This window comes from Eurypyga helias, unplaced genomic scaffold, assembly GCF_000690775.1.
Source record: "Eurypyga helias isolate BGI_N326 unplaced genomic scaffold, ASM69077v1 scaffold5947, whole genome shotgun sequence".
NCBI lineage: Eukaryota > Metazoa > Chordata > Aves > Eurypygiformes > Eurypygidae > Eurypyga > Eurypyga helias.
In genome coordinates, this window is record NW_010260974.1 from 2,275 (window position 1) to 14,347 (window position 12,073).

The window sequence follows — 12,073 nt, forward strand, 5'->3', positions numbered from 1 at the left end:
CCCCCCCCCCCCCTTTTAAAAATGTTACTGATTTATAGGCTAGAACGAGTATGGCTAGGAATTGCGTAGGTGAGAGCACTGCCTTGTAAAGGGATGAGGCATGTGTCGCAATCTTACTATGAAGTCTTCTAGTGCAGTATTTAGGGAAGCATGCATAGGTTCCAGTCACAGGCAGTTGTTTTAAGCCAAACGAGGTTGAAGGGTTCATTACTGGGCAAACTTTTTATAAAAAAAATAAGTACAGGGATGTATCTCTTTGTAAAGTTGGCATGTTCTTCTGATATTTTTCAACAACTGGGTGCGTTTTTTTCCTGGTTATCTACCTGTTTATTTTTACAGAGGTGGCAATGTGGTGTGTGGTGTGTTGTGTGGGTTTTTTTGGGGGTTTTTTTGTTTGTTTTTTTTTAACTTAAATCCAAACAACTTGCCTTCCTTTTGTTGTCTTTTGCATACATAGGTCTTCTGGTTAATGCTGTGAAACAATTAGTTTATAAGACCTTTAGAAGTTGCAGGCACCCACACTTCCTAAAAAATTTGTGAGTTTGAAGACAGGGGAGAAGGGCTGATTTGTATGCAAGTGTGTGTGAGGGAAAGATTTCCCTCCCTGGGATTTCCATCTATGTCTATTCATAGTCAGTGGGAGATAGTAAGTGATGCATGTAAAAAAAAATACCAAAAGATTTTATTAGATTTTTTTGTTCTTAAATATATTGAAAATCTGCTCCACTGAGTCAAGTGACAAGTTCACTGGTTTAGAGACCCCCAGTGTCAGCTGTCCTGGCTGTGTCCCCTCCCAACTCCTTCTGTGCCCCCAGCCTACTCACTGGTGGGGAGGTGTGAGAGGCAGAAAAGGCCTTGACTCTGTGTAAGCACTGCTCAGCAGTAACGAAAACATCCCTGTGTTATCAGCACTGTTTCCAGCACAAATCCAAAACAGCCACATACCAGCTGCTCTGAAGAAAATTAACTCTATCCCAAGCCAAAGCCAGTGCACTTTGTGATATAGTGAAGAACACCACTAGCTAACTCTAGATGTTTAAAATTACTTTTTAGGATTGTTAAAAAAAACCATTGATTTCCTGAGCTATCACATTGAATATAGACTGCTTACAATACCACTATCAATGTTTTTCTGTTCCAGAAGTAGTGCATATTAGAAAGTTAAACTTTTATGTAATTTCCTTGAAATTTCTACTCCTTAGTTGCAGTTTGGCTGAGCAATGATAAGTATTTTCCCAGATTAATTCTAATACGAAGCTTATCCATCTGAGCTAGCTATCAGCTTCTTTATGCAAACTAAGATTTTTTTTAATTTTTTTTTTTTGTTTGTGATGCTGTTTTACACATTTTCAATACCTGTGTTGCTGCTTGGTTTTAGCAGTGGCCTTCTATGATATGTGGTGTTGGCTAAAACGCAGAACACAGAAGGTTATTAGGAGATTGAACTTTCTTAGCATGTTATGTAGATTCTAGAGAGCTGGCGTTACTGGTCTTTATTTCACTTTGCTTCTTTATTGCATGCTTTTTGATTGGGAAGACAGTCAAATACTCATCTTACTGTTAGGATTTTCTTGAGTTTTTGGTTGTATTTTTTTGGTTGTATTTTCTTGGTCCACTTTACAAACCTTCTTCTGTCTTTTGAATTGATTGGTGGTTTCTTGCACCGCAGCCTCCAGTAGTGAAAACAGAGATGGTAACCATTTCAGATGCCACACAGAGGACTGAAATCTCCACTAAAGAAGTTCCAATTGTTCAAACAGAAACGAAAACTATCACATACGAATCTCCACAGGTATGGTGTCTGGATCATTATATTGTTTGCAAGCTGGTTTTTGTTCCAGATACTTGTAGATCAAAATAGATAATGTCCAAAAAACGCTTTTCAAAAACCTATTTTTTTTCCAGCAGCTAAGATAATACTTTGGCTATGAATTCAGAACTTCTAAAGTTCTGTGATTTTTTTTTTATGTAAGGATTTAGTTGCTGTCTGTAAATGTAGAACTCATTTTAGTCAAGTTGCTAAAACTAAAAATCTCTCAATGTCCTTGAAAGGAACATGTAACTTTGATCATAAATTTTGCTATAACAAAGGCTTACGTGACTTGGTCAACTTGGATGGCTTCTATTTAGATTTCACTAAAGAATGTGTTTAGTAAGAAACCCAGCCTTTTCTGCTGTGAAAACAAAGCTTTTAAATGCCAAAATACCTTTTTTTTTTCCTTACAGTTTGATGGCAGTGCTGGTGGAAATGCTGGTGTGCTGCTGAGTGCGCAGACAATTACATCAGAGTCAATTTCTACTACTACAACTACACACATCACAAAGGTAAAATATAATAATGTCTCTCTAAACTAAAAAAACCCAAACCCTCAAAATAAAGTCTAACATGAAGTTTCTCATGTGTCTGCTAATTTATTGAAGACAATGGACTTGAACGTGGATTGGATTCATTCCAGGCATGTGAGAGTCAATCCTTCTGTACACAGATTTTGAACAGAGAAGTCCTAATGAATTAGCAGGAGTATCTGGGAACAGGACAAGGAAAGGGAGAAATATATTATTAGCTTTTTTAGAACTTCATGTAGGTCTTATTTCTGTATTTGGCAAATGAGTATGAACCTACATCTTCTTAGAGTTTCAGTCCTGTTGTCACTCACTGATACCTCGCAGAATCTTTGTTAATGTAACTGATTTCTCTGAGGTCTGCAGGAGCCCTGCTAATGGCATCAGTGATAAGGATGAATTGAAACAATGTTTTATCAGCCTTTGAGTTGATTATCCTTGTGCTGCTAGGTTTAGAGCATATTTAAAAACAGATCATACTACTAGATTACTTTGCAGGCATATTTTGGTGCTGAATTATGTGCTCTGCATGCTGTGCTTGAAAAGCAAGGGAAACCTCGGTGTTAATAGGACATTGCATCTGTTTCAGTCTCATGTAATGTTTCATGCCAGAATATGTTTGAACTGCCTAAGTGTGACGATGATGATTGTCATTATTAATTTATGTAAATACTGATCGAATGTTATGGAATGCCCCAACAACACAGTTTTGAACTCTTGCCTTTGAACTCTTGATATACTTTTCAAAGAAAATTACAGAAAGCATTGTTTACGGTAAACCAAAAGGGAAGAGGGAAACGTCAGGTGTGAGTTTGGGATTTTTTTCCCCCCAAGACAAGAAGTTTCACATCATCGCAGGATGGAACAATAATTCACTGCTCATTGGATATGCATTCATATATACATATGTGGACATATATTCTAAAGATTGAAATATTCTTAAGATTGAAAGTTGTAATCACAGAATGCCGATGGAAGGATGATATTGGAAAGTTGTCAGATAAGTCGCATGAAAAAAATAAGGTCAGAATTTAAAATGTGTGTGTTTTGTTATACAGACTAGTCGACAGGTCTGTTGACTCCCCTAAAGGGAGTCTCCTGCTCCCTTTTGGAATCATCAAGACACCACCATTTCAGGAAGAAGTATTTATTCAATAAATTGTGCTACCACAGCTAGAGGGGTGGGGTACATCTACTTGTCAAGTTCATATGTCACATTACACTGCTTTGTGGAAGGAACCATTCAAGAAGATAGTTTAAGTCTTGTCTTCTACTAAATTACTGAGATTACTGTAATGCAGTAGATGCTTACCTTTTCTTACTGACTGCTTATCAATTTAAAAGACACTTTGAATTCTCTAAATTAACTTTTTATTTTACATCCCAAAATGATTATTGATAAAGGGACCTGCCAAAATAGTTTTAATGTTCTAATTGTGTTCTTAACAGATTCATCTTGGATCTTTTCTAATATGGTCAGCGTATCTTTAGTTTATTTTCTCTTATACAGGCTGATTCAAAAAAAAGTTATTTCTGTAAGAATTTTTCTATAAGCTCAAATGTTTTAATCATTAGAATAAGAAACAAAGAACAATTATTTTGATCAGCAATGTGAAATATGTTGAAAATTTCTCATGAAGGTCCATAAATGGCAGACAAAGCAGCTTGTGATAGATGGGTTGAAATCAAAGAAGGAATTTCCTGGAATTTCCTTGTTGCCAGATTTATATGGTGGAAGAAGGTGGAATTCCAGTTTGTCTGCATAGCTAGATCTGTTCAAAGGAGGGCTTCAGTAACAGGAGAAATTCCTTATTGCTTGGTTTTTATGAAGTTCAGCAATTGCTAGAATGTGACTAACTGAAAAAGGAAAGGATCATTTGGTAGCGAGAATATTTAGTGCTAACTGCAGTTGGTCACAGAAATTTGTTACCTTCAGTGCAACAGAAAAGGGAGTGCTGTGTGCCAATATGGAATAATTTTCTTTTTTTTTTTGTGCCATCTGTAGATGGTAAAAGGTGGGGTATCAGAAACAAGAATTGAGAAGCGCATTGTCATTACTGGAGATGCAGATATTGACCACGATGAGGTGAGTATGTATGCTCTTCATGATTACAATGTGCTTTTCGTAGTCCAGTGAGGGCTAGGTGATGTTTCAGAAACCTTAAATAAGAGAAAGGTAGAGAAGTTGAATAAAGGGACATAGAAAGACCCAGAGACTGTTAACTGTGGCAAAGTTGTTAGATGATACTGTTTTATGAATGAGGATCCTTTAGAATATAACTGAAAGAAACAGCGTTTGTAACTTTGCATCATAGAACATGGGAATGGATTTCTTAGTATTTTTAAAGGGATTGCTTTTTTTGGAGAAGACCCAAATTGTTTAGTGTTTCTTTTGCCATTTGGGAGGAAAAACATTACTAAAATAATCTTATTTTGATACATTAGTCTGGGTAGATGGAGTCTCTATGGTGTTGTGTCAGCAACACGTGAATACAGCACTCAGTTTGATTGAAAGCTTTGGAATACGTTAAAGCATAAACTACTCGAATTTAAGAATTAGTTTTTGACTTGTATTTATAGAATTCTGCATTAAAAAAATAGTTGTTGGTCTACTGGGATCTTATGTAAGTACCTTTCACCTCTATCAGTACCAACGCAGTATTTTATGATGTCTTAGAAACCAGAGTTAAAATCACTTCTGCCTGCCCAATTAAAACAGCTGAATTTAAGGAGTACACAGGAAAATAATAAAGTGCAATTATCTGTTCTTTGTAGTGATGATTACATGATTTTTATTGTTTTTCATCTAAGAAACTATAGTAACAACCGTCGATCAACAGTTGCTGGATAATACAACTGGAAAATCCTGCCTTCTGTGTAAATCTGCAGCAAATCCAATTCTGACTTTATCAAACCTACACAGATCAACCTAGCAGGATTTAATTTCTTAATTCTAATACACTGAGAGCGCTCAGGGAATTTAATTTCACATTTTGATTTGCCTGTGGAAAGTGGCTCTTGAAGTGTCGAATCTCTTCTTGAAACTTGTAATTAAATGACAGGGCTGTTCAGCATCAGGCACGGCTCTTGTTTGCCTTGGCACGCGCTCAGTGCGCTTCAGGTGTCTGGAAAGGTCACACGAGATCTTTACTTTACCAGACAGTTCTCTAGGCCCTTCTTTGTTTTAAGGGAGTAATGAAGTAAAAAAAAAAAAGAAATTATAAAAGAGGAAGTACAAAATACAGTTTTAACCACTGAAGTTTAAAGCAGCAATGAGCAGCTTTTAAGAGATTTAAGAAATCTCTACCACTTTTTCTTCAGTGGATATGGGGCTCTTTAAATGCATAAACTACATGCTGGTTGTTTATTCCTTTTGTCTTTTGGCTCCCTACATCACTGAAACAGTTTTAAATGGGAAGAACAATATTTTAATGTGGAGCTTCAGAATCCAAATGCTTGTATTACTTGTTGTAATTTAACAATTAGAGACAAATGAACTTTTTTTCAGTGCTTATGGTTTGACTGTAAACACTGATTCTTAAATCTCACAGCCACCTTCTTTTAAATCTGCATTTGTACTGCAGACATTACACTTGGCATACTGTAAAAGACAAGCTAATAAAAATTGGTTAGGATTAATGCATCAGCAAACATCACTATTATACCAATGTACACTGTATGTTCTTCTCTGCACAGGGACTTCAAATTTTCATTATCATATAGTTAAGGTGGCTAATGTTTGTGTTTCCAGTTTCTGTTCAGAGTTATTTCTTCTTCCTCTTTCCTTATGGCTCAGGAAGTTGTCGCTTTTCTAAATTAAGATAAACCTTTTCGTTGCATTATATTTTTCTAGCACCTCCTACTATACTTGATTATTTTTAGTTGTGGCTGATGCCAAGGTGAACAGGGAGCTTACTGTTGCCTCAGAACGCCTTCCAGTTTCTTCTTGTTTTTCTTGTGTTGGGTTCCAACAGTAATACAGCTCACTGAAATAAGATTTCGATATGGGGAAGGTCCCAGATGCTCTTTTGGCTCTTCCGCCTCAGAGGGTGATCTTAGTGGTTGACTGTAAAGCCTTGTGTAGAGTAGGATGGAGTAGAATAGAATAGAATATTGTATTTCTGATAGAATGGACCTCCAACAGTCATCTAGTCCAACTGCCACCTGTGTATATGGGTACAGCTCTTAAGAAATTGTTTTAAAATGTGGAGGAGGGATTGTAAGAAACTAAATAATAGTTATGTTTATGCTTCCCTGAGTTAACCTGGAGAAGGCTCTTTCAAACTAGCAAAAGGAGAAATAGGAGATTCTTGTGCTGAGAAATAGTTTTATGATCTTGCAGACTTTCAGTACTGTACGTACTACACATTCCAAAGTATCTTTCCATTTTGTCCAGGAAAGTGAAGGGAACGCTGATTTTTCTGTACTGTGCGCATCCTTGTTAAGTCTTTATTTGCTAGATCTGTTTTGGAATTTCAACTTTTGGGGTATAAAAGTACTATTTGTCTCTTGGAATGAGCTGGGAACCTTACAGCATAACTTGGTTGTTCCTTCCTGAGATTTTGATAAATTTTTAGCATAGTGGGTTGGTTCTTTTTTGGGGAGTGGGTAGGAGTTAGGGTTGGCTTTGTCTCTTGGTTCTTGATTGGTTTTGATTTTATTTTCTTTTACCTCTGAGCCCTCTCAAGCTCAGCAATTTAGAGTTCTGAACAATTATAACCAAAATTTCCAATGCTGCTCTCCCGTTCTCTGGCCCCACATGAACATCCTTTTGCTGTTGTTGAGTTACATATTTCAAATACGTTTGCAGGCCCTGGCACAGGCAATCAAAGAAGCCAAAGAACAGCACCCTGACATGTCTGTCACAAGAGTGGTGGTGCACAAAGAAACTGAACTTGCTGAGGAAGATGAAGAGTAAAATCAAAAATGCTCTCAAGCAAATCCTTCAGGTAAGCTTATGTGTATAACATCAGAAAATGTAGCATTAGTTTTCTGTTGCGTTCTGTAATAAAAGGCGTGAAAAACATGGGGCTTCCTTGATTATATGCTATCACAAAATGGTGAGTTGACGCACGTGCTGATAGTAGACCATGAGTGTAAAACTTTTAAGTCCAATCTGACATTACTTTTAATTGTAAATTCTCCTGTATAGGCCTCCCAGTTTTGTCACAGTACTCTCATGGCATTTTCTACAATGTTTAGTCAAGCTGTGGTAGTTTATATTGAAATGAGTTTGGCCTATTTCTGCAAAACATGAGGGATATGCCACCCTTTTCTGTTTGCCTGTACAATTTTTACAAGGGCATCCCATTTTGAAAGTGGGAGATTTAGATTGGATATCAGGAAGAAGTTCTTCACGGAGAGGGGGGTGAGGCACTGGAACAGGTTGCCCAGAGAAGCTGTGGATGCCCCATCCCTGGAAGTGCTCAAGGCCAGGCTGGATGAGGCTTTGAGCAACCTGGTCTAGTGGAAGGTGTCCCTGCCCATGGCAGGGGGGTTGGAACTAGATGGGCTTTAAGGTCCCTTCCAACCCTAACCATTCTGTGATTCTATGAAGTGTCTTGCTTTTCTTTAACATCTGGATAGGAGTGGAATGGGCTGTGTGCCGGAGGAGGGGGACAGCTAATACATGTTGCCAACTGCTGACATGTGTATGATCAGTTAGAACTGTAATGTTTGTTTTGATTATGTGAGTTTTAAATTATGTGTTGGCCAGTTTTCCTCTGAGTTTGTTGAGAAGCTGAAGGTTTTACATCAGAGTGGAGCTGTGTTTGAGCAGCTCCCTGAAAATTCCTTCAGTTTTGGTCAGATTATTGTGTTTGAAAAAGGAATTAATAATTTTTGCTCTTAAGTGTAAAACCCAGGAAAACAGCATGGATCAAGTCTTAAAGTGCTAGGTCAACACTCACCTTCCTATTAATGTTAAACATAAATATTTTTTTAAATTATTTATTATTGTATACTGTTATAAACTGAAAATAACAAAGGGGGTTACTTGTGAGGGAGGACTGGGGAAGAGTCACCAAAAATCAGGAACTCTGCACAAATCTGGTTTTTCACTGTACCTTTTTTCAGTGTTCAATGGATTTGCTTTGTAGCTTTGTTGCTTAGTGACACCGAAAACAGCTATAGTGTGTGTGCTCCAGCTTTGATGGAAAGCACAGGAGAGGACATGGAACTGCTCTGAACTGTGAGACAGGGATGTGTGGATGAGTCCTCCTATCACACAAATGCTCCAGAAGGGCTTGGAAAAATCCCCATCACTTTTGGGAGAGCCGTTAGTTTGTCGCAAGGAGAATGCCTGTGGCTTAGGCAGTTTCAGTGATCCCTTGGTACACAGCAACATTAAACATGCCCACTCAGGCCATCCTTCTTCTATTTTCAGCATTTACATAACAGGATCTACAGTGGAAAGGTATACACTGACACAGCAGGACAGATCACTTTGATTTGCAAGGATTTACTATTACAATTATGTGCTACCATCACATTTTTCATTTATTATTTATCGGTGTGAATTTAAAGGTCTTGGGAGCTGGGGTTGCCTCTTCTGTGATGTTTGTGCAGAATGTGCCAGCTTCTTCATACTGAAAAGTATCTTTCAAATCAGTGTTCAACATAATCTATCCCGTCATTAATGCTTATGTAATCTTCCCCCCTCCTTTTTCTTCCAGCAGTAAGAAAGATACTGACCGTGATCTTGACCATGAAGAACTGTTATCATTCCAAGTCATCACTACTCTACTGAACCCCCCAAGCCTAGCAATGATGACCGGAGGTTCAAGACGTAAATGCCAATACCAAACTCCACTTTAACATCTTTGGTCTACATTCCCTTACAGTCTGTCTTGTTTATTTTTTATAACCACTTCCTAACAATCTTAGATTTCTTTTTTTTTTTTAAATGAAGTTTTAGAGGGTATGATGTTCTTTTGCACAAATAGTTGTATTTTTGAAGCTGATTCTTAATTATATGAAAGTGAACAGAAAATTCTGGAAAGCATTGTTCACTGGAGCGGGTGGTAATTGTGCAGGAAGGGTTATTTTGACTAATTTAGATATAGTTTTTTCCAAATATTTCAAGTGAAAACTTCTACTGAAGTGATTTACAGATTCCTTTTTTTTTCAGATTATTCAGGTAAATATATGGTATCACATAACAAAGATTTTTATAAAAATACAGCATTTCCTAAAATTTGAAAAAATATATTTCTTTGGATAAATTTTATACTGATATCTCTGTAACTCTTTCTGTTCTAACATTGTCATCTCTGTGGAGCAGAGATGGTGTGGCAGTCTAGAGGAGAAGGAGTTGCAGACACGTTTCTTCTGACTGAGCACTGTGGTCTTCTTGCACTTTGGTGCCAATGCTCAACTCTTTGCAGACTTGCTGTCTGCAGCATTCCAGATAGGGAAGGAAGGAAGAGCAAAGTCTCTCTTCTTCCAACAAGAGATGATCTAGGCAGCTTAAAACCTTAGTGCTTTTTTTTTTTCTTACTGTGTCCATACTTCAACACTTCCATTATTTGAATACATGTGCAGAACGCTCGCTTTCTATTAAACCTCCCTGTCTCCATGTTAGAACTGACATTTCTGTTACAGAGAAGGTATACGTTTCGGATGCTTCAACTAATGGTTAATGCAGGTTATTAGGATACGGAGTGAAAGTGTACCATGGGCTCCATTAAGTAATATGACAGTACCATCATTTGAGACTGCCATTGAGAAAACCTGCTAATTACCTTGGGTTTTTTTGTTGTTGTTCTTGGTAGGGGGTTATTTGTTCAGGGCTTGGGTTTGTTATGGTGTGGGGTTTGGTGTTTTTTTTTTTTTTTTGCTGTTGACTCTGTGTATAGTTAAAATGCCAAATTAGATTTATAGCAGCTTGGAGTTGTATTAAGTGATATTTTGCTTTCTGTAATTCTGTTATAAAATAAAAGTTGTTTATTCTCTGTATGACGTTTGGCACTCAGACATAAACTTTAAAGATACTTAAAGTGAGCGAGGCAGTTACTAGAACTGCAGTTCTAGAGGCCACAGAACCTTGAAAAACAGGGACTTGTACATGTAGTCTCCAGGGTTACCAGGAGGTTGACACAGTTGTCTGGCTCCTGATACTGAAGTATCAGTGATTTTTAGACATCTTCCAGTAAGCATCCTGCTCTCTGTGGGTCAGAGAAGAACTCTTCAGATGCCAAATAAGATGAGATTTGGATAGCACAGCGCACGTTAAAATGCCCCTCAGCCTGCACATGGTTCTGCAGAGTTCATTGAGCTAGGATATACTATGACCTTCAAGTAACAAAACAAATCATAACACTTTTCAGTACATTCTTTTTCAATTGTGAGCCATGTATTTTTGGTGCTATTCTCAGTTCAGATCACTGCCATCTGTCAGTGTGCTTGCTTAGCAGGAATTCCTCTTAGTTTTGGCTTCATATAATTTGGATAAGGCTAAAGTAACCAAGATAGTGGTTTGTATATGTATATAGGTGTTGTCCTATATGCATATGTTCACCTAATTACGTCCCACATTACCCTGAAAAATAGCAGACAATGTTCTGATCTGCTTTTCTTCAAAAGCAGACACATTCCGCCTCTCAAAAAAGGGAGGAGAACCCCACGCAGCCTAACAGTGTAACACTACCACAGCACTGTGCATGCATAGAGAGCTTGTCAAGGAAGTGGCAAGTTTGGGATAAGTATGTGGAGGTCAAAATGGAGATACATGCATTTAAAGGGATGTCTTAATGGGTTTTTCTTACAAAAGTGTGGAAGAAAAAGCTTGATGAAATCTTTGAGGTATTTTTGATATGGTCTAGTATTAGTTACAGAACTCATTTGGTGGGCAGAAAGCATATTACTTCAGTTCCTTATTGATTTGGATCTTTCTGAATTGTTAGACACTAGATCAATATTGGGTTTTATTGCAATTGTATTTAATACTTAAAACTGCAAATATAATACTTTTGCAAACAATATTACTTTCACTGAGAGCTGTATTTCTTCAAATAGTAATCAGAACCTTCTGTTAGGGGAAAGCTAGCAGTGCTTAAGGGTCAGCATAGCTTGTGCATAGCTATCACTTCCATTGATTAAACATGTACTAATTAAACAACTGTTGTCATGCAGAAAAACTTAAGCCTTGAGTGTGATCAATCCTAAAAATAGCCAAGTTTTACAGATTCTGGTTGTATGTAATTACCCAAGTGTTTTATACTGTGCAAGTCTGAGTCTTCATTGTTACGTTTCTTATAGAATGTATCTGTAGCAGAAACTGCAACGTGCACAAAAGAAACTCTTCTTGAGGCACTTCACAAGCTGGCTGTATAATACACAGCCAATTTCAAATGCAATTACAGGCCCATTTAATGGGAAGACATTCCAGTAATTAATTCTGCTTAAATACTGAGAAAAGTGAGTCATGTGGATCCTGCACAGAAATACTTAATACATCTTTCTTTTTAATCATGATGACCTAAAGGTTCATAACAAATGTTTGAATTGTTCTACAGATGGTTTCTTAGATTATCATAAAGGACAAGCAAGCAGCTCTGGTGACAGATATATTTATTTAAGATTTATTGCTCAAAGCGATGAGTAACTACAATACAAAGTGTTTCTTGATGTATTCTTCTGACAGCCCAAGCTGAATGACAGCTTTTAATTTGGACACAGAAGAAATCAACTAGATGGAATAAAATTAATGAAATGCTATGACAGAGGTCAG

The 12,073-nt window shown here is 37.3% G+C and overlaps 1 protein-coding gene across 1 annotated transcript in view; it reads left to right on the plus strand.

Annotated features, from left to right (window-relative positions):
• Positions 1-9,903, plus strand: part of LOC104512281 (band 4.1-like protein 2) — a gene marked incomplete at its 5' end in the record, with an annotated part of 10,986 nt that extends 1,083 nt beyond the window's left edge. Inside the window, 5 exons of the mRNA XM_010155201.1 lie at positions 1,670-1,792; positions 2,227-2,325; positions 4,349-4,429; positions 7,154-7,292; positions 9,018-9,903. Of these exons, the coding sequence (XP_010153503.1) occupies positions 1,670-1,792; positions 2,227-2,325; positions 4,349-4,429; positions 7,154-7,261 (411 nt within the window). The remainder of the gene's footprint in view (positions 1-1,669; positions 1,793-2,226; positions 2,326-4,348; positions 4,430-7,153; positions 7,293-9,017) is intronic.
• Positions 9,904-12,073: the final 2,170 nt, after the last annotated feature.